The sequence below is a fragment of the Callithrix jacchus genome, chromosome 16 (assembly GCF_049354715.1).
Source record: "Callithrix jacchus isolate 240 chromosome 16, calJac240_pri, whole genome shotgun sequence".
Lineage (NCBI taxonomy): Eukaryota > Metazoa > Chordata > Mammalia > Primates > Cebidae > Callithrix > Callithrix jacchus.
Window position 1 is genome coordinate 37,127,943 of NC_133517.1, and position 23,833 is coordinate 37,151,775.

General features: G+C 36.5%; 1 protein-coding gene across 1 annotated transcript in view; it reads right to left on the reverse strand.

The window, feature by feature from the left end:
• DECR1 (2,4-dienoyl-CoA reductase 1) overlaps positions 1 to 23,833 on the reverse strand; it is a 47,295-nt gene that overhangs the window by 16,402 nt on the left and 7,060 nt on the right. The window contains exons 2-5 of the mRNA XM_008982873.5: positions 19,223 to 19,425; positions 17,465 to 17,522; positions 17,260 to 17,346; positions 15,374 to 15,521 (exon numbers count right to left, since the gene is read on the reverse strand). Of these exons, the coding sequence (XP_008981121.2) occupies positions 15,374 to 15,521; positions 17,260 to 17,346; positions 17,465 to 17,522; positions 19,223 to 19,425 (496 nt within the window). The remainder of the gene's footprint in view (positions 1 to 15,373; positions 15,522 to 17,259; positions 17,347 to 17,464; positions 17,523 to 19,222; positions 19,426 to 23,833) is intronic.

A 23,833-nucleotide genomic window follows, 5' to 3' on the forward strand; every position in this document is an offset into this window, starting at 1 on the left:
GAGAGCCCGCATAGCCAAGTCAATCCTAGCAAAAAGAACACAGCGGGGGGCATCACACTACCAGATTTCAAACTATACTACAAGGCTACAGTAATCAAAACAGCATGCTACTGGTACCAAAACAGAGATATAGACCAATGGAACAAAACAGAGGCACCGGAGGCAACACAACATATCTACAACTATACAATCTTTGATAAACCTGACAAAAACAAGCAAGGGGGAAAGGATTCCATGTTTAACAAATGGTGTTGGGAAAACTGGCTAGCCATATGCAGAAAGCAGAAACTGGACCCCTTCCTGACACCTTACACTAAAATTAACTCCAGATGGATTAAAGATTTAAACATAAGACCTGGCACCATAAAAACCCTAGAAGGAAATCTAGGCAAAACCATCCAGGACATAGGAGTAGGCAAGGACTTTATGAACAAAACACCAAAAGCATTGGCAACAAAAGCCAAAATAGACAAATGGGACCTAATCAAACTCCACAGCTTCTGCACAGCAAAAGAAACAGTCACTAGAGTGGATCGGCAACCAACAGAATGGGAAAAAAATTTTGCAGTCTACCCATCTGACAAAGGGCTGATATCCAGAATTACAAAGAACTCAAACAGATTTACAGGAATAAAACAAACAAGCCCATTCAAAAGTGGGCAAAGGATATGAACAGACACTTTATGAAAGAAGACATATATGAGGCCAACAATCATATGAAAAAATGCTCATCATCACTGGTCATCAGAGAGATGCAAATCAAAACCACATTGAGATACCATCTCACGCCTGTTAGAATGGCGATCATTAAAAAATCTGGAGACAACAGATGCTGGAGAGGATGTGGAGAAAAAGGAACACTTTTACACTGTTGGTGGGAGTGTAAATTAGTTCAACCATTGTGGAAAGCAGTGTGGCGATTCCTCAAGGCCTTAGAAATAGAAACTCCATTTGACCCAGCAATCCCATTACTGGGTATATATCCAAAAGACTATAAATCGTTCTACTATAAGGACACATGTACACGAATGTTCATTGCAGCACTGTTTACAATAGCAAAGACCTGGAATCAAACCAAATGCCCATTGATAATAGACTGGATTGGAAAAATATGGCACATATACACCATGGAATATTATGCAGCAATCAGAAATGATGAGTTTGTGTCGTTTGTGGGGACATGGATGAATCTGGAGAACGTCATCCTCAGCAAACTGACACAAGAACAGAAAATGAAACACTGCATATTCTCACTCATAGGTGGGTGATGAAAAATGAGAACACATGGACACAGAAAGGGGAGTACTAAACACTGGGGTCTACTGGGGGGAAAAGGGGAGGGCCAGTGGGAGGGGGAGGTGGGGAGGGATAGCCTGGGGAGAAATGCCAAATGTGGGTGAAGGGGAGAAGGAAAGAAAAGTACACTGCCATGTGTGTTCCTACGCAACTGTCTTATATGCTCTGCTCATGTACCCCAAAACCTAAAATCCAATAAAAAATTTAAAAAAATAAAAAAATTTAAAAAAATTTAAAAAAAATAAAAAAATTTGGGTAGCCACTTCTTTTTTTTTTGAGACAGAGTTTCACTTTTGTTACCCAGGCTGGAGTGCAATGGCACGATCTCGGCTCACCACAACCTCTGCCTCCTGGGTTTAGGCAATTCTCCTGCCTCAGCCTCCTAAGTAGCTGGGAATACAGGCACACGCCACCATGCCCAGCTAATTTTTTGTATTTTTAGTAAAGACGGGGGTTTCACCATTTTGACCAGGATTGTCTCTATCTCTTGACCTTTGTGATCTACCCATCTCGGCCTCCCAAAGTGCTGGGATTACAGGCTTGAGCCACCGCACCCAGCTAGCCCACTTCTTAGAATGAGATACTACTAAAAAGTGACACTGTTTACACAGTGGTCAATTGTGTCTAGGACACAGTAGCTTCTCAACAAATTAACTGAATGAGGCCAGGCACAGTGGCTCATGCCTGTAATCATAGCAATTTGGGAGACCAAGGAGGCAGATTGTCTGAGGTCAGGAGTTCAAGACCAGCCTGGCCAACATGGTAAAACCCTGTCTCTACCAAAAATATGAAAATTAGCCAGGTGTGGTAGGGTGTGCCTGTAATCCCAGCTACTGAGGAGGCTGAGGCAGGAGGATCACTTGAACCCAGGAGGCAGAGGTTGCAGTGAGCCGAGATCATGCCACTGCACTTCAGCCTGAACAACAGAGCAAGACTATGTCTCAAAAAAAAAAACCAACTAACTTAATGAATGAATGAATGAAGGCTTAGAAGGGTTATCCTTAGCTCCTGAGAAATCAGTGAATTTTTTACTTCTTATTTAGTCCTAACATTGGATTAGACAATACTCTAAGTTTAATATTTGCAAAAGAATCAAAAAAGTTTACATTTTTTACATAACAGTAAATACTTTAAGAAAATTTAAATTTGAAGGACTACAAGGAAAGTATTTTGAAGAATATTCAGATAAGTTTTTTCTCTGCTCCACATATTTAGTTTCTCTTTCTCTCAGCATTTTCCAGAGTAGAGAGAAAACTCAGCACATCCTGGGAAACATGGGGGTGTAGGAGGGGGCAGGAGTACCATTTTGAGGATAGAAAAAATAAGAATGGTTATGTTAGTCATTCTGGTAATTCCTTTTATATATCAAACAGCCTTTCAGATCACTGAAAATTACTTTGCTTCCAAAATCGTACTCTGAAAGAGGAGGGATGTAGAACATTAGTGGGCTCCATTACAGTACATTGACAACAGATGCTAACTGCATCATTCTTACAGCAAAATTACAAAAAAAAAAAAATGCTTTAAAAGTGACAAATACAAGGCAAATGCTCCAATGGAAAGGGCACTACCTTTCACCTAAGATTGAACAGATACATTTTTCCAAGTGTGGAAAAGGAGTTAAGCCATTCTAATATAATGAAGATGCTGAAATGAAAGTTATTTTACTATTCTCTTTATCCCTTTAGGTTTTATTTTCTCAGCCCAGAAAATCTGGGGAGCCCACTTCTTAGAATGAGATACTGCTGCTTCTAGTTCTCCTGAGTGTAAAAGGCAGGTAAAAATTGGAAAACTGTACTGCTCCCATAGCATCAATGCTGCAAGGTGAAACAATTAGCAGCTGGACTTCAAAAAAATGAAAAGTGGTACTAAAGCTCAAAGTAAAGAATTCCCAGATCCCCAGGGTTAGTCACATATAGTTTCCTTCTTGTGCAGAGGCCCATTATTTCAATTAGAATAACTGCCCATGGAAAAGCTTTGTAAAAGGCAAGTTTCTAACAGCTCAGAGCAGACAACAGAAATGAATCTATACTATTAATGAGGTTAAGAAAATAAAGAAGGGAAGCAATCAATGAAATAAATATTATGCTAGCCCATCCTTTGTTATTTTGACATGGAAAAAAAGTAATAAAAGAACATCAAAAATCACATTATCTATTAAAAAAAGCTAAGATATGTACAAGATTATGTTCTAATTTCAAAAGAAGATTCAAAAGCTCTAAAATCTGGTTTCAATACAATGAAAATTGAAAGAATCACTAACCAATTTTAGTTCCAATGACCAACAGAAGGGGAGTAGTATAGTATACAGACACCTGGGCTCAGAAACCGAGTCCACTATTTACTAGCTGTGTAGCTATGAGAATTTGGGGAAGTCATATCCCTGCTCTGGACCCTAGTTTATCACCTGTAAAACAGAAACATAAGGCATGTCCAGCAAATGTCATTAGATTCTAAGAATTACTTGTTAATTCACTGCTGTTATTGATCCCCCCTATTACTCTTCTGCTCTCATGCAAAAAGTCTGCCATTTACTAGCTGTGTGTTAATAATTTGGCAAGTTGTGTTAGGAAACATCACCAGAGTGGAAGGTAACTGTGTAAGCCAAGACTCCAACGGGCATCCCAGCCGCCTAGTTAAATGGACACATCCAAGACTTTGTTGAACTCCTGTAGGTCAGGGCTGCTACATATGCTGAGCAGTACATACGGGTGCCATATCTAATGAAGCATCTTTTACATTACAGATACTACATAATTATTTACTTATTTCAAAATTTGCTGATTGTTCTGAGGGTTGCCTTTCTAACTAGATAAGAAATATGTGTGGGCAGAATGACCCCACTTAAAGATGCCATGCCCTAATTCCTAAGAACTGAATTTCTTATGTTACATGGCAAAATAACTTTGAAGATATTAATAAAGATTACAGACTTTAAGAGGAGGGCATTTCTGGGATCATCCAGGTGACACAGTCTAATCACATGAACCCTTAAAAACAGGTAACTTTCTCTGGCTGTAGTCAGAAGGATTAATTTTAAGGAGCAGGCAAGAGAGATGTGGCAGAAGGGAAAGTCAGTACCCAGCATGAGAAAGACATTATGGTATTGCTGACTCTGAGATGTACCAGTCCCTATGTAAAGATCAGAGATGTCCCTAGGAGATGAGGTGGCCCTGAGCTGACAGCAACCATGAAAAATATAGACTTTAGTCCTACAACTACAAGAAACTTGATTCTTCCAACAACCTAAATAAACGTGTGTGTGTGTGTGTGTGTGTGTGTGTGTGTATGGACTCTTTCTAGAGCCTCCAATACGTGAGCTCTTCTGGGTGATTCCTTGATATTAGCCCTGTAAGATATGAAGCAGAGAAATCAGACAAGAAACTCTGTATATTTACTTGTGAAAAACAGAATTATAAAATTATAAGTGTATGATATATCAAGCTGTTAAGTTTGTGGTCATTTGTTGTTGTGGTCATGATGGGAGACTAGTATAAGTGTATTATATCAACTTTCCAACAAATGGAAATAAAGTATTTTAAGAAATTTTCTTTTAAATCCTTGTTTAACTTTACCTATCTCCGAAGGACAAAGTTCACATCACTTGGCCTCATCTTCTATCCCTCCAGGCAGTATAGGTCACATATAAGCAACACTGAACTCCTTGTACTGCCTAAATATACAACTGAGCTGTTGGTTGGAGTTCTAACTGTTCTACTATTATTGTTGGCAATTAATATTACTGACAATCATGGTAAGAAGACAAACTTCTCTGCCTTTTTGATGAGGGCACAGAGGATACCTGTCTCCCAGCCATTTTCAATAACAGCCCATATGAAAATCTAAAAATCATTAATTCTCTAAGTTATTCAAAAAAGGACTATAACTTTTAAAAATTAGAATAACCCTATACAAATAATATTACTTACTAAGAAAACACTTTTCTCATTTAAACATTTAGTCTAAATACATACCTCAAGTAGGTTGCTATATTTAAGCTTAATTATAATAAGTGATATCAGGACTCTGGTTTTTCTGACCAATTTTAATTATGGGTCAAAATCTAACTTTCAGATACTTGATGGTCCCCTTATAAAAGATGTGGTAAAAATACATTTATCTTGGGGGAAACTTAACATTTTCTTTCATAACTAACATTTACTGAGTACTAGTCTGGGTCAGGAACTATTCTTAACACCTTATAGACTTTAGCTCATATAATCATTACAGCAATCCTAGGAAGAAGGATTTATTATGAACATCATTTTACAGACAAGACTGAGGCACAGCAAGGTAATCTATCCAAGTTGATAGGACAAAAAAGTATTAACCAGGATTGGAACTAGGCAGTTAAGCTCTAGAGCCTGCACTCTTAACTACTATGTAACCACTACTACCTTGCCAAGAAATTTCGAATTATGTACTTAGAAAGAATAAATAATTCATTTTCAAAATTCCCGGATCACCTTACCTTTCTTTACCTTATCTTCAAAAAACACCAAAAGGTGCACAGTTGCTCTAAGAAATTTAAACAGATGAGGTAGAACTATTCTATCAAACAAGATGACTCTAGCAAAAAGGATACTAATACAGCCTTAATAAATTTCAACTGATAACTAAAAATGTGTTTTAAAATATTCTTTAGATGCACCCACTGTTCTAGAAAAAAACAAAATCTTTGGACTTAATACAAAGAAATACTCATGTGGTCCTATTATACTTGAAGCAACATACATCTTGTACTCATACTACTGACAAATAAGAAAAGCCTTCTGCTATGCTCTACTCTTCCCACTTCTGAAACAAGGTGCATTGGCTTCAATTCCAGTTGATCATGTCAATAACTGGTCATCTTTTACCTCTAATAGTAAAGTTGAAGGACATAATTGAAAGAAGTGCTAAGTATGTACTCAACGCACCTTCCTTTTGTAGGTCTCCAAAATGTTTCACTGTATAAACAAAGCACCACCTTTGTGTTCAGTGTTGAGTCAGGAAAAGGTGGGAAAGGAATGGAAAGGCTTTGTAGGTGGGGCAGAAGTAATGCACCTTGATGGATAAAAGAACTTCTAATGGATGGAAATTTGATGGAATAGGAGACTTACAACATGAAACAATAACCACATGTAGCATGTTTTTAAGTGCTAAAGCAGGGGACCCCAACACCCAGGCCCCATAATGGTCCATGGCCAGTTAGGAAGCAGGCCACACAGCAGGAGGTGAGCAGTGGGCAAGCCAGCATTACTGCCTGAGCTCCACCTCCTATCAGATCAGCAGTGGCATTAGATTCTCATAGGAGTGCAAACCCTATTGCGAACTGTGCATGCAAGGGATCTAGCTTGCACACTCCTTATGACAATCTAACACCTAACGATCTGAGGTGAAATAGTTTCATTCTAAAACCACCCCCTGCCCCTTCCCCTGGTCTGTGAAAATATAGTCTTCCCTGAAAATGCTCCCTGGTGCCAAAAAAGCTGGGGACCACTGTGCTAAAGTGTGCATGCTAGCCTCTGAACTGGTAGTCCTTCACTGAGGAGTGGACTAGAGCTGAGAATGGAGACTCTATGGCTCAGGGAAAGAATGATTCCAATTGGGCCATGTGTAACAGAGCAGTCAAACAGGGGCTGTTACAGAGGGACATGAGACTGGATAGGCTGAGGGTGCTGCATTACAGAGGACAAGGAAGAGTAACTGGCCAAGTACAATATCTATAGGTTTGAAAAAAGAATGTTTTCAAATTTATTCTTGTGTTTACATTTCACACATCAGGAACTCCCAATGAACAGCAAGATGTTTAAAAACCTTGTGTTTTCTGACAATTTAATTGAACTGCAAAAACAATATAGAGTATTTTACTTAGTTCAATGCTTCCAAGGCCTCTAGCCTTGAAAACTGTTTCTTCTTCTCTATTGACTAAAACTGTCCTTTTTTTCTATTTTTCCTTCAATTCGTGATTTACATTTATTCTCTTCCTCTATCACAAGGCTGCTGGTAAGATTATTTCAGACATAATTCCTATAATACACATCCAATCCACAATTCGTTTTATAAACATTCCTTCATTACTTCCTTATTTCCTCTTTATTTTACATGATTAATCTGCCTAGATAGTTGCTTTCACTTCACTCTTTCCCTTTCCCCAACACAAGCTCTATATGGTTCAAGCTTCCTTGGGTTGCTTCTGCTTCTTAGTTTTAAATTCCCTGAAATTCTTAAAGTTATTTCTACCAAGTCTTTATATTAGTTGGGCTATCGGATGTCCATTCACATGTAAGAAAAAACACATGTACATTTGTAAAGCAATTTATATTTTTCTTGAGGCTTCTACACCTAACATCTTGTTCTGTTACTAAATATTGGAGTAGTCATTTATTATCAAGTCGATTTTATAGATGGAAAAGCTGAGTAATAGTAAAATATTGTAACTTACTAACTGTCCAAGTATCATGTGTAAACTAAGTGACTGACCATGACTAGAACAAAATGTCACAGTTCCTTCTTTTTCTTAACTAGACCACTTAAAACAACTAATTTTTTTTATTATGTCAATTGTTGATTTTAATAGCGATAGTTAACACTTAGGTAATTAATAAGTCATAGTTTCTCATCTGTAAATGTGAGTATTAAAAAATTCACTTCCTATATTAAAAAAGATTGTACCTCAGTTTCTACCCATGTCTATAAATGGGAATTAAAGAGCACTTGCTTTACAAGGTCATTGCAAGTGTTAAATGAGTTGATAAGTATTTAGCACTTAGAACAAAGCCTGATACAAAATAAGCACTCAAGGGCCGGGCGCGGTGGCTCAAGCCTGTAATCCCAGCACTTTGGGAGGCCGAGGCGGGTGGATCACAAGGTCAACAGATCGAGACCATCTTGGTCAACATGGTGAAACCCCGTCTCTACTAAAATTACAAAAAATTAGCTGGGCACGGTGGTGCGTGCCTGTAATCCCAGCTGCTCGGGAGGCTGAGGAAGGAGAATTGCCTGAACCCAGGAGGTGGAAATTGCGGTGAGCCGAGATCGCGCCATTGCACTCCAGCCTGGGTAACAAGAGCGAAACTCCGTCTCAAAAAAAAAAAAAAAAAAAAGCACTCAATAAATGTTAGATGTGAAAGAAAGAAAAAAAAGGAAGGAAGAGTTTTATAAAAAAGAAAGGAAGTGAAGGAGGGAAGAAGGAAAGAAGGAAGTAAAAATAAGTGAAAATTTGGTTGAAATTAGGTCATGTCTTTATAAATAATATTTCACTTTTTTGCTCGTTCTTTATTCCAACACCCATTATATCATATACCTTTATTTAATACAGAACTTGCAGCAATCACTATAGAATTCTCCTATGTTCTTAGGCAGAAGGAATTCTAGCTTTCTAGTATAAAGTAATCCATGTGATTCAACAACAAAGCTAGTCCAAAATCAAGTACATCTGAATAGGCTGCCACATTTTTTTTTCAACAATACATGCAAGAAAAGCAAAAAAAAAAAAATTTAATTAGTTTTCTCTAGATGGAATCAAAATTTATTTTTAAGACAATAATAGATACGACAACATTTTAACTTGACTGTTAAGTAATTTAAGATTCTTTAAAAAAAGAATCCTAATATAAAGACTATCACACTGTGTCAAACACTTATATGTCTTTGATGTGGACTCAAGAGGCACTTGTTGGATTCACGTTAAACTATCAATTTCACAAGGCAAGGCTGTAGCCAACATATGACCTGTTGGACAAAGCTGCCAGAGCAGGTGCAAAGGATGAGGTAACATCTGCATATAAACTTCCCTCAAATCCTAATCACTAAACTAAACAAGCATAGAAGCTAAAACACTCAATAAAAAGTAACACGTGGAAACTGACAAAGTGAGCACTAAGAAAATTTCAGCAAAACAAATCCAGCAATGTATAACTAGGATAACATAGCATAACCAAGAAAGATTCAGCCTAGGAATGCAATGGTGTTTAATATTCAAAAATTAATTAATGTAATTCACCATATTAACAGGCTGAAAATATGATCATCTCAATAAATATAGAAAGAAGACATATTAATAAATTCAATACCTATTCATGATTTATTTAAAAAGCTATCAAGCAAACTAGATATAGAAGAAAACTTCCTAATACTGATAAAGGGTATTTATGAAAACTTACAGGTAATTCATAATTAATAGTGACAATCTAAGTGCTTTCCTGCTAGAATCAAGAGAAAATGTATTTGATTCATTCTTAAATATGAGGAAAAAACAGGATCTTAGTTTTTACCACAGCTATTCAATATTTTACTGAAGATCCCATCTAGTAAAGTACGGCAAGAAAGAAAATAAAAGGCTTACCAATTGGGAAGAAAAATACAAAAACGTCTTTTTCTCACTAACAGTATTATCAGTGTAGAAAATCTAAAGGAATCTAACCAAAAAAAAAAGCTGCAATAACCATTAAGTGAGTTTAGCAAGCTCCTAGGGAAAACATCAATACACAAAACTTGTCCACTGTATTTCTAAATGCTACAAAAAAACAACTAGAAAATATCACTTATAAAACAGTGCCATTTTCAATAATAACAAAAATTAAAATATGTTGGGAGAAAGTTAACAAAACACGTACAATGCCTGTGCAAACACTGCTAATAGAAATTAAAGAAGACTTTAAATAAATGGTGAGAGGTACCATATTGCGAGATTAGAAGACATGATATTGTAAAAAATGTCAATTCTCCCAAGGTAACCTACAAATTAAACACAAACCTGGTCAAAATCACAATAGTTTAAAAAAAACTATCAAGTCAATTCTAAAATTTCTATAAAAATGCAAAGGACACAGAAGACCCAAAACAATTTTCAAAAGAAATAAAGTTGGAGGAAACATACTCCCTCATTTCAGGTTAATATCAAGCTAAAGTAATGAATACATATAATATATGTAAAAGTAAACAAGCCCATATATTATGTGTTCATATATATATTATGAAGACAAAATAATGATAGACATACAGATCAATGGAACAGAATAGTGAGTTCAGAAACTGACTCATACACACACACACACACACACACACACACACACACACACGTATATACATATACACGTATACATATACCTGAAAAGACACAGTAAAAACACAGTATAAAAGATTAAAAGTGGTACATTTGCATGCGGCACATGTTGTATATGTTAAATGATTTTCAACAATAGTCTGGGGCAATTCAATGAGGTAAAGAATGAATAGAGTAAGCAAAAAAATTAAGCTCAACCTTTACCCTATACCATATGCACACCTTAATTTAAAATGATTCTCTCCCCTAAATAGTAAGAGGGAAAACTATGAAACTACCAAAAAGAAAACAAAGGAGAAATTACCTGTGACCTTGTGTTAGGCAAAGATTTCTTAGACAGAAAAAGCATAGAAGAAAAATTTTAACAATTCAACTTTTAAAATAGACAAAAGATTTAAACAGACATTTCATCAAGAATATATATTAATGACAAATAAGCACATGAAAAGATGCTCAGTATCATTTGTCACTATGAAAATGTAAGTTAGCACCACAAATGAAAAACCACTATACAAACCTAGAAAGGCTGACGTTTAAAAAGCTTAACCATAGCAAGCATTTGGCAAGGATGTGGGGCAACTGCAACTTATACACTGCTTTTGGGAATACTATTGGCAATATTGTACAGCCAATTTAGAAAACAGTTTGGAAACTTAGTTCAAATTTGAAATTTCTTCTGTTCATCAAAAGATACTGTTAAGGAAAGGAAACAGCAAACCATAGGCTGGGAGGAAATATTCTAAATACATACTATATCTGACAAAGTAATCAGTGAGAATATATAAAGAATTTCTACAAATGAATAATAGACAAAATAATCCTATAAGAAATGGGCTAAGGATTTAAATAGATAGTGACTGGAAGGTAGCAAAGGAGAATCCTTGAGCGTAATGGAAATGTTCTGTCTTGATTGGGGTATGTGTGTCTAAGTTTATAAGTTTATTGAAACATAAATTTGTACACATTTAAGATCTCTGCATTTCACTATATGTAGATTTTACCTCAATTTTTGCAAACTATTATAAAAATAATATGTTAAAGTTACAGTATAGTAACTAGACATAGTAGCTCATGCCTGTAATCCTAGTACATTGGGAGGCCAAGATAAGATTTCTTGAGGCCAGGAGTTCCAAACCAGCCTAGTCAATATAGAGAAACCCCATCTCTATTTTTTTTTTTAAAAAAGGTTGTTTTATGGCATTGATTTACTTGTTACATTTTTTAAAAATCCACCTGTATTTAGGTTTATACTTGAGCTTTGTACTTTTTTCATACTAGTATATGAAAGAGCTTTGTAAGTTCTAAAACACCATAATGGTACATAAGGATTTCTGCTATGGACTAAATGTTTGTGCCTCCTGAGAATTCAGATGTTCAAACTCTGTATTAGTACATTTTCATGCTGCTGATGGACATATCTGAGAGTGGGCAATTCACAAAAGAAAGAGGTTTCATTGCACTTACAGTTCCACATGGGTGGGAAGGTTTCAAAATGATGGTGGAAGGAAAGGAGCAAGTCATATCTTACGTGAATGATGGCAGGCAAAAAAAGAGCTTATGCAGAGAAACTCCCATTTTTTAAAACCATCTGATCTCATAAGACCCATTCACTATCATGAGAACAGCACAGGAAAGACCCACCTCCATGATTCAATCATCTCCCACAGGGTACCTCCCACAACATGTGGGAATTATGGGAGCTACAAGATGAGATGTGGGTGGGGACATAGAGCCAAACTGTATCAAACCTTAATCCTTAATGCGACAGTATTTGGAAGTGAGACTTTTGGGAGACCATTCGTTTTGGATCAGGTCATGAGGGTGGAGCCCCATAGTAGGATTAATGCCCTTATAGAAAGATAAGAAGATATGAGATCCCTAGCTGTGTGTAGACATCAAAGAAAGGCCATCTAAGGACACAAGGAACAGAGCCCTCACCAAAAACCTGACCATGTCTGTTGCTTACACCACCAAGTCTGTAGTAATTTGTTATAGCAGTCCAAACTGACTAAGACAATTATTTATGGCTGGGCATCGTGGCTCATGCCCATAATCCCAGCACTCTGAAGAAGCCGAGGCAGGAGGATCACTTGAGATCAGGAGTTGGAGATCAACCTGGCCAACAAAGTAAAATCCCATCTCTATTAAAAATACAAAAATTAGTCAAGCATGGTGGCATATTCCTGTAATCCCAGCTAGCCAAGAAGCAGAAGAATCACTGAAACCCAGGAGGTCAAGGTGGCAGTGAGCTGAGATCACAACAGAGGGAGACTCCATCTCAAAAAAAAAAAAAAAGGACAATTATTAAAGTCATTTCAACAAAATAATTTTCCTTTCTGTCCTAAAATTACTTCTTGTGAGGTTTAGGAAGTAATTTTTTTTCCTAACAATCTAGGATTTGATGAAAAAATTCAATATTTACCCTATCCATATCTTCCATGCTCAGACTCTTAAAACTCTGTATTAGTCTCTCAGTCTTTTGTGATTGCAAGGTCTCTCAATTTTTTAATAAAATTGGGTAGTCTTCTCCATACTACTATTTTTTCATTTTTATACATTAGATTCTAGTGAGGAACGAACCTCACCAAGATACTTTCAATATCCTTCCCAATAAGGACCACCTATTTATTTTTTGACCTTTGTAGCTGTGAGAGTTCACTCAGCTAATGTCTTTGGAAGTTTCCTAAATCTTTGGTTTGTTTATAATTGTTCATTTTGGATCAGTGCTGCCTGACTAATTCTAGTTTCTCTGCCTTTCCTAAGGCCACTGCACTCTTGATCCTCAGTCATCTGCTTTCCCCTCCGAGTCACCACCAATTCCTGCCCACAACAAGTGAGCTTCTGTCTTCCAGCTTCTGGTTCCTTTGTCTTCTCTGCTCTGACTTCGTAGATATCTCACCTTGGCTGACTTCCAAGATCTAACCTACTCTGATCACAGATTACCACAGACTGCTGGCCCTGAGCTGACTTCCAGGTTTTACACACAGTAACACGCTTGAATTCCTTGACTGCGGATGCAGTAGCAGAACAAATCCTTTAACTGTGTATTCAGCCCAGTGGTCCAAGTTCTCCAAACTCTGTCATTTTATAGCATCAATAACTGACAGGAATCTTGGAAGAATAAAAACTGGCTTCCATCTTTTAAAAAGATATCTAATCTATTGTTAATGAAGCCCATAGAATTTTAATCCAATGTGATGAACGAAAATAGATCAGAGTCTATGTTAAAATGAAAGACAATAATGAGGAAGGAAGGGAGAGTCAGACAGAAATCGAGGGTCACAGACATGAGTGAGGGAAGAAATAAGAGACAATGAGGCAAAGAAGGACAAATAAATGAAAGAAACTGAAATGAAGAGAGAAACAGAGAACCAAAAATGAGGAGCTGACAGAGGCAGAGCAGTAGAGAACGAAATTGAGACAAGAGCAAGGGGTAGGGAAAGAGAAAATCAGACAGGGGCAGAAACACAGGAGAGATACAGAGACCAAAGTTCCCCGGGCAGAGAAGGGAAGACAGAGGAGTCACACTCTTCCCTTTCTCCCATCAATCTTCCTGCCCCTCCAACAACAACAACGAAAAATCAAACACTTATCATCCAAACTCCAAATATAAATCATATACCCTATGCTGTCATGGAAATATGTAAGCAGGAATTTCCATTTCAATAACTGCATAGACAAAGGATAGAAGCTATTAGTGTGCATATGTATGCACACACATGCACAATCACACACACACACACACAGAGCTAGTGCCTCTGTAGCATCCCACTGTCTGCTCCTACATCCTATCTCAAGCTGGTGCTAGGATCACCTGTGCTGCACAAAAGAAGAAACTAAACCTCATAAGGCAAAGGTTTCTGAACCAGAGGGAGGAACCTGACCAGCTCCAGTCCTTCCTTCCTCCCCTCAATCCTCAAAGGACTTCCTCTGAGAAGCATGAGAACTCTTCTTCATTTTCCTTGTTCATGATACTCTCCACCTAAGCTGGGAAAATACCCCATCCTTCAAGTTCCCCAAATTATTCAGGGACAGAGTCTTGTCCTTCACTGTGCTTTGAGCGTGAGTATAGGGCCTGCCAAACAAAAGTCATTAGTAAGTGTCTGTTAAGTGAATAAATGTATGCTGGTTCTAGATACATATGCATGTACACATACATACATTGAATATGTCTACCATTCACATACATATGAATTTTTATAAAGAAGTTCATTCATAATACTAACAAAAAGGTTCTCCTAGTAAGTTCCCTCTAAATCTATTTTCCCTCCAGTGTTCTTATTCTCAGTGGTATCATCATCATCCAAACTCTTCACCCCATCTCATTGAAGCAGTAAGACCTGTTGACCTTATCTTCTAAATGTCTCCTACTTTATTTCCCAGCCAATCACATGTTAAAAGAAAAAGCAAATCCTCCTGAATGGCTTTCCTTCCATTGTCCACCTTGTTGTCAATAACCTTTCCAATCAAGTCACATTCTTTGTTTCACCTTCAATGGAAATCCATATAAAAATACTTCCCATTCCTTTCAGAATTAACATTAAACTCCTTATTTTGATATTTAGAACTTCCCAATTATACTCCAAACCACCTTCCCAAAGTCATTTCCTACTCCTTTCCCCATCTCTAATGACATCAAGTTTTTCATCATTCCCTATGTACTTATGCACCTCTTCTCCACCAAGCCTCCAGCCATGTGCATTCATATGCCCTTTCCCTCCTCTTTCTCCACATCTAGATCTTTAAACTTTCCGCTTAAATTGCACCTTGTTCCTCAACCTGATCACTGACCCCAGGGAGAGTTAGTCATTCCTGTCTCTGGATTGCCAATGCACTTGAAAAGTATTATTTATTACTGCTCAAATCGTAACACATAATAATTATTTAAGTATCATTTTTCTCCATTACATTGTGAGTTATACAAGTGTAGACTGTCTCATTGACTTTTAAAGTATCACAGAGCTTACTTAGCACAGAACCTTGCACACATAGGAGACAAATAAATATGAGAAAAGCAAATAAACATACCTTTCTGTGCTTTAATTAGTTGTTTTCCAATTTCTAGTGTCATGAAGGCTGTGCCATTTAGAACTATGTCAGTTATGGTTTTCCAAGCATTAGGAGAAAGTCTTTCAGTAGGAGAAATAAAATTTCCTGCTGCATTGTTGATCACAATCTAATAAATGAACAAGGCAAGTTACAGAAACTTTTAGATGAGGAAAAACATTTTCCCTGCAAGGTTTTTGTTTTTGAAATGTATTAAGATAAATAATACAATAAAGTTGAAGTTCATAGTTACCTACAAAACAATACCATGAGATTTGGTAGTCTGAGTCTGTGAAAACCTCCTTTGTAAGGTACCAATTTCAGAATCCTAAGCCATCTTTAAATTAGGATAGACTCTCTTGTTAAGAAAATTAAGGCTGGGTACAGTGGCTCATGCCTGTAATCCTAGCACTTTGGGAAAACTTCAAGACCAGCCTGGGTAACAAAGCAAGACCTCATCTCTACAAACATTTTGTTTTAAAAATTAGCCCAGTGTGGTGGTGCATGCCTGTATTCCCAGCTACTTTGGAAGCTGAGGTGGGAGGATCACTGGAGCCCAGGAGGTCAACGCTCCACTGAGCCGTGATTGTGCCAGTTGCATTCCAACCTGGGTGATAGAGCAAGACCCTGTCTCTAAATAATTAAATAAATAAATAAAATTTTTAAAGTTAAAAAAAAATACAGATTAAACATATTTACAATGTGACTGCATTTGAATTCAAGAAATCTCAAGAAATGCCTTTTTGTTTCTGGTGTCATTTTAGTTTAACTTAACCAATCCAACTTGCAGTTGACGATCTATTTACCATCAATAAAGATTCTGCCTAGTTCTACAGGAGATTCAATGTTTTTGGTCTCTCTGAAAATATCTGTAACATAGAAAAGTGCCCTCTTTGAGACTACCAGAACAAATAGCTTCTTTCCAATAAATATACCAAGAAACAGCAAAATATTAATGCATATTTCAGGTCTTAAAAGGAGAAATTTTGAATTTCTTATAGTTTTTCATGTTTGTATTGTTGTCCTCCACTGAGGAAGATAATCAAAAGTTATTAGGAGAAGCAAAGAGCTTGAATCATTTAAACTCAATGCTGTGCTCTTGGATGACTGCTCTTGTTATTTCATAATCTTATTAAATAAAGTGAAATCAAGTTTGTTTTATCATCAATCATAGATGGATTCTTTAAGTATTCCTGAGAGGAAGTTGTGCAGCAGTCTTCCTACTCTGTTCAATGCTTTAGCAGAGCTGGCATTTTCCTAGGGACAGAAAATAGGTGCTTCTCAACACAGCACTTGCTCATATTGAGGTAGAAGGTGGGCCTCAACTCTGGAGGCAGAGCTCAACCACAGGAGCAATTAAGGACTAGTTGAACCATGTCCTGGATGAAAGCACCCCCTCTTTATGCATACCCACCAATGCACCATGTTTGTTTACCATTGCCATGGCAATGCCAGCAAGTTACTGCCCCTTTCCATGGCAATAAACTGACGAATCAGAAGTTACCAACCATTTTCTAGAAATTTCTACATAAACCTAATTAATTTGCATGTAATTAAAAGTGGGTATAACCATGACTATAAAACTGCCTCTCAACTGCTATGCCCAGCACAATGACTATGGGGTTGCCCTGCTCTGAAGGAGCAGTCACAGATCCATTCCACTGCTGCTGCTTCAATAAAGCTGTTTTCTACTAGTAGCTCAGCCTTGAATTCTTTCCTGGTGAAGGCAAGAACCTTCCCAGGCTAAGCCCCAGCTTGGGGCTTCCCTGTCCTACATGTGTATCAATATTTTATTTCCTTTGTAAATGTTAGTGGGTGTTATCAATATTAAGTGTCTTGCCCTTTGGCTTCATCATCACTACACTTACATTAGGATGTCCTGCAACTTTGATCAGTTCTGACACAGTGTTTTGAACCATATCAGGATCCCTTATATCACACTGAATGGCATGAACCTGCAAAATAACAAAAAGAATATTATATTTTCCAGATTTCTTAAACCAAAAGCATGAACAAATTATTTGAAATGTTATAGCTCCTAAATCTAAATTAAGTAACAGATTTTTAATGTACCTTATTTCCAGTTTGAGAAGAAATTTCTTCTGCAGTGGCTTTCAAAACATCAATCTTTCTAGAAATAAACACCTTGTATGACTTCATTTTATATTTTTCAATTTCATAAATCGAAGAATACAGAGAACGCATAGTATAAAGAAAAGCATTTCTGAGAATGTAGACGTTATTCATATACAAAAATCAATGTGAATTTTTTCTAAAAGTCAAATTTAAATCATTTTTCTGTATTTGATACTAATTTATTAGTCACTTTTAAACCACTTAACAATATCTACTCACAAATTTCAAAGAAAATACATTCATGGTATAACATAAGTAGGTTTGGACTAAATTTATGGTTTCAAAGAGTCTACATTCATTCACACAGTCTCTCATTCTACAAAAAAAATGAAAAATTATGAATTATTAAAGTGAAAATATTTCAAAATGCTTAAAAACATTACAATGTGCCAAGCATGGTGGTTCACGCCTATAAATCACAGCACTTTGGGAGGCTGAGAAAGGCAGATCACCTGAGGTCAGGAGTTCGGGACTAGCCTGACCAACATGGAGAAACCCCATCTCTACTAAAAATACAAAAATTTAGTTGGGCGTGGTGGCTCATGTCTGTAATCCCAGCTACTTGGGAAGCTGAGGCAAGAGAATCACTTGAACCCGGGATGCAAAGGTTGTAGTAAGCCGAGATCACACCATTGCACTCCAGCCTGGGTAACAAGAGTGAAACTCCATCTCAAAAAAAAAAAAAAATCACAATGTAAAAACAAAAAGGTTCTGACCAATCTGAAGTTGCAAATGACACACTAATTGTTGTTTGGATGACTACTTGGCCTACCAAAATTTACACCATTCAAAATGGTGAAAGCCTAAATTTTTAAACCAGTCTCTAAAGCCTCAGACCAGTTATAGGGTACCAGAATATGCCTAATAAGAAGAAATTCCTCTAGCACTTTGGGAGGCCGAGGTGGGTGGATCACGAGGTCAAGAGATCAAGACCATCCTGGTCAACATGGTGAAACCCCGTCTCTACTGAAAATACAAAAAATTAGCTGGGCATGGTGGTGCGTGCCTGTAATCCCAGCGACCTAGAGGCTGAGGCAGGAGAATTACCTGAACCCAGGAGGCGGAGGTTGCGGTGAACCGAGATTGCGCCATTGCACTCCAGCCTGGGTAACAAGAGTGAAACTCCGTCTCGAAAAAAAAAAAAGAAGAAATTCCTTCCACCTGGTCTTACCCTTCCTATATTCATCACAGTAATAGATATTTTGAAATATCTATTTACCTTATAGAAACTGAAAGTACTGGCCAGGCACGGTGGCTCACACATACAATCCCAGCACTTTGGGAAGCCAAGGTGAGCAGATCTCCTGAGGTCAGGAGTTTGAGACCAGCCTGCCTCAGCTTCTCAGCATTACAAGCACACACCATCCCACCTGGCTCCATGTAGTACTTTTTAACTTCATCTTCATGTATAGAAAGACAAATAGTCTACCACTGAATTGGGGAAATTCAAGTAAAGAGAATTGTGGATGTTTACCCAAACATCATCAGTTCCACAATTTTCATTGTTTCTTTCATCTCAAACAGTACCTGACTTTTTCTAGAAAGATTTATTTAAATAATCTAAAGAATATTTCTAATATATCACATAAGATTAAGATGCAAATCAAACAACTCTTGGGCATGGTGTTTTCAATACTAGGGCACAGAACAGTTTCTTCAAAAGTGTCACCAATAGACTTGAGGTAATGGACTTACCGGCTAGCTATCACACACTGAGCACCCAGGCTGGACAGAAGAGTTGTCATTCCTTTACCAAGGCCAGTGCCTCCCCCAGTAATGAATGCCACTTTTCCTTGAAAACTATTAGGTGGTAGCATCGCTTTTTGAAGGGGTGAAAAGAATTTAGACTGCAAAGCTTCAGTGTTTTGATACAATATTTTTGTCCCATAACTGAAAAACTAAAAGGGGAAAAATGAATTAAAATTTGCACACATATATTTCCAAAGAACAGATGAATTTTTTAAAACATGCTCTTGAATTTAATAGTAATCAAATTCTTGTATTAATACAAACTCACTGCAAACACATTGGCATTGTACTCAATTATTATTCTTTGTTTTAAAAAGCACAGGCTCTGGAGCTGGACTGTATGTCACAGAATTTTGTCCCAAGCTGTATAACTTTCAGCAGGTTGTTTAAACTCTCTGTGCCTCAGTTCCTTCATCTACAAAATGGGGACAATAAATTTCTTCATATGGCATTGTGAGAATTATATGAGTAATTATAAATAAAGTACCTAGAGCAGTGTGTAGCATATAGTAGGCACTATAAATGCTGCCATTATTATCTGCAGGTGTTTTGCTTAAATTTAATTTTTTTAAAACTAACATAAAGCATTTTTGTCTTTCAAAAAGAATAATCTGGATGAAAATCACTTTCCACCTTTGAATCACCGAAGAAAATTGTTAAAAATTATTTATAAGATTTATTAAATCAAATGCCTTTTCCCATGATGGCTTCTGGCCACAAAACATAAAACAGAATACTTCTGTTATTTACTTTACATGGAGGAAAAATCAATCCATTTTGGGGGCAAAAATATTTGTATTACCTATTTTATATGTAACAGCTTGTACTCATATTGCATACAAATATTACTGCCATTCACTCACATTTAATCATAAAACAAACTTTAGGTATTTAATACAATGAACAATAGGAGCTAACATTCATTACGTAGTTACCACCTGCCAGGATTACATATTTAAACATATTTAAACTATTTAATCTTCCGACAACCACAAGAAATAGGTATTATTTTTATCCTACTATACAGAAAGGGCTCAGAGTGATTAAAAAAATTGCCAAAGTTGCAGAACCAAGGTTCAAACATAGACTGACAGGCTCCTAAGCCTTCTCTGATAACAAGCTTGCATATTCCTCTGTCTATTCTCTAAGCTCCTGCTAAGCTTAATGATCACACCAGGGAGGTTATGTGATATTCCATTAGGACATGGTGGCAAGATTAAAACTCCAGTTAAAACTCCAGAAGCTACCATTTCCTTTCAGAATATTCCTGTAAGCTAAATAGGCTGTCATCAGTTGATTCAGGGTATCTTGAAATTTATCACGAAGAAAGAATAAGAAATGTGGTCAATGATTTAGAATGAGGCTGTTCATCAACTGGAAATTCCACAAGAAAATGTTTATGACGTGATGGTAAATAAAAAAAAAAGAGAGAAACAAATATACAGTATGTTTTTAACTACAAATAAGAATATATACCTAGAAAAAAAAGACGAGAAGGAAATAACAACAATAAGTAGTAGATTCAATATTTACCACAGTCCTCAAAACAGCTCACTATGGTAAATTCTATTGTTACTCCTATTTTATAGATAAAAAAAAATATTGAAGCACAGAAAGGTAAAGTAGCTAACTTTTAAAGATAAATAATAATAAGGAATAAAGACTTAAATCCAGTATCTGTCTGACTTCAGAGTCCACCCATTACTTTATAGTTATGGCTAAGTGATGAGATTATAGATAATTATTTGGGGATTTTTATGTTTGGTTGGTTTTTAGCACTTTCAATATCTATCCAATACATATGATTAGATCTTTGTAAGCAGAAAAAACAGTTATCGAAAGATAAAACTTGAGATCATGTATAAAATAACTGAAGATAAATTTGTAAATCTTGTTATGTTCCATGCCAGTCATCATATTTATTTTAGCGTCATGTTGACAAAGCATTTTCTTTTCATATCCTTTTGCCAAAGCATAGTAATCCAAGTAACTCTACAATAATCTTTTTCTACATCAGTGGCAGTTTTCCTTAAGGCTGTGACCTGCCTTCAGAACTATTACATTAAGATGATGAATCAAGAAGTTTACTCAAGTAGAATGGTAAATTTTTCATTAAGTAATAATAATGGAAAAAATGTATTCTAATTTTCTAAAGCCTTTACCATAATTTTTAACTTTTTAATGTTAATGTGTATAGGGAATTTGACGTGGGACTTCATGAAAATAATTAAACAAGATATTTGCATACAAACTTCCTTTTTAAATTTATTTTAAAACATTTCCTCAACCTCCTAACCGGTAGAGAAAAGGATATAAAGGTAAAAATGTAACATGTGATTCCTAGTGTCTATAATGTAACAGGTTATCATGTGGCACTGTGTTATTTATCTTATTTGATCTGATCAATACTGACCTTATGATTCCACTTCCCTAACTAAAGTGAAGAAATTGATATGATATTTTAATTCACAATGCCTTCTGACAATACACAGCATATATGTTAATATAAATTCAAGCCATCTTCTCTTCCTAAAAGGAAGATGTTCATTTCAACATTAAGACCCATCAAGAAGATCAGACCTCCCAGGATCACATCATATTCAATCCCCTGTTTCGACAAAGAAGCATCCTTAATAACATGAAACAGTATTTTGGCTGTTTTTTTTTTTAATTCTAAAAAGTAGATACAAAACAGGCTTTTAAAGATATTCAAGTCTTGTTTTGTGGTTTTTAGAGATATAAGTTGTTTTCAAAAATATAAATAACACCTTTCATGTCAAGACTGAATTCTCTGGAGATGTTTAATGACCTAAAATTCTTAAAACTTTCTAGTCTTCCAACTTTGACAATACAGAATTATTTTTTAGTTACAAGCTCTAAATCTCTCCCTCAAAAAATTAGCTATCACCCACCTTCCTCACCATACTCATCATTTTTCTACATCATATAAACAATAGCTTCCTCCTTCATGTATTCCAAAATTACAGCATCTAAACTAATGAGACATGATCACACTTTTAATCTTCAAAATGACAATTCTGAGAGTCTTGACACTGCACCTTCCCCTCAAGGATAAGGACTGTGTATCAATCAGATACATACATAAATTACTTAAGTATATTGTGGCTAGTCTAAAATGTCTAGGGTAAATATCTCAAATAGAGGTAGATTAGTGATTCTAGGCCAAATATGTTTTGTCATCCTGCCCAATGTTTTTAAAACTTGAGCCAACATTTGGTTGGCCAGACTCCAGTTCCATTGGAAAATGCATGGATAAAGACAGGTAGAATCTTACATGAATATATGATTGAAATTCAGCTCTTTGCCACTGTTTTTAAAAAATTAGTCATTTCCAGTGACCCTAAATTATGACATCTTAAAAGTTAGAATAAGCCCAAGAATAGAAAATCTAAATCTTCAGGCTGGGCACAGTAGCTCACGCCTGTAATCCCTGCACTTTAGGAGGTGAGGTGAGTGGATCACCTGAGATCAGTAGTTCTAGGTGGGATATTCTACTGGATGTTCCAGGGCAGAAAAGGACAGCCTTGCAAAATGAAGAACTGTCGCACCCCAAATGCCAATAGTTTCCTGTGGACATTAAAATAACTGAGTAACACACCCAAGGCTTGCCACAGGCCTTGTTAATTCATGCTCCATGACTGTGTGGATTGCTTAGGCACATCTGTCTGCTCCTTAACTTACAGCAGGGCATGGAACAGAGGCCACTGATATTCTCAGCTTCTGCAGAGCACAGATCTTGTTGCCACAGCAACTTGAAGGTAAGGCTGAACAAATATAAAAGGAAGTGCCTAGCTGGACTCCAAGCTCCAATGGCCAGGCTGAATTATGCAGTTGCCAGGAGCAAGACAGAAATTACATTTTTAAGTAATGATACATTTTATAGCAGTGAACATGAGTCCTTGAAAATGTATGTGCTCTGTGCTTCAGGGTGTACATCCCATTTTATTACAGTACTTATCTGTCTTCAGTTAGATGCAGACTGAACAGAGGCCTCCCCAATACTACAAAATAAAAAGAGATGAAATCACAGAGTTAAGAGGCAATGTGATGGTTTCAGCTACGGTTTTCAGTCCTGCCTGCCTCTGATTTGAGTCATCTCTTATTGATCCCCTATTCATGTTAACCAAAACTATAATGACAATCTTTTTTAAACCAAAAATTAGAATCTCTGCTCTTGCAAAGGGTTTGTTTTGAGAATTTGCTTACATAGAAAAGTATTAGGGATAAACATGACATTATGATGGATATAGAGTTCATTCATTTATTCATTTTAAGCCAGTGTTTTTTGAGAATCTATTATGCCCCATGCACTGTTCTAGACATGGCAGTACAGCAATTAAAAGAAAAAGACACAATATTCTACCCTCAGCAAGATTATTCTTGGAGGAATGAGGGATACTGAAATTAAGTTAAATATGTAGTATGTTGAAAGCTAATATGTAGTGTGGGGAAAATAAAAGAATAGGGATAGAGCATTGCTACGTTAAATAGAGTTGTCAGCAAAGGCCTCATTGAGAAGATGACATTGGAGCAAAG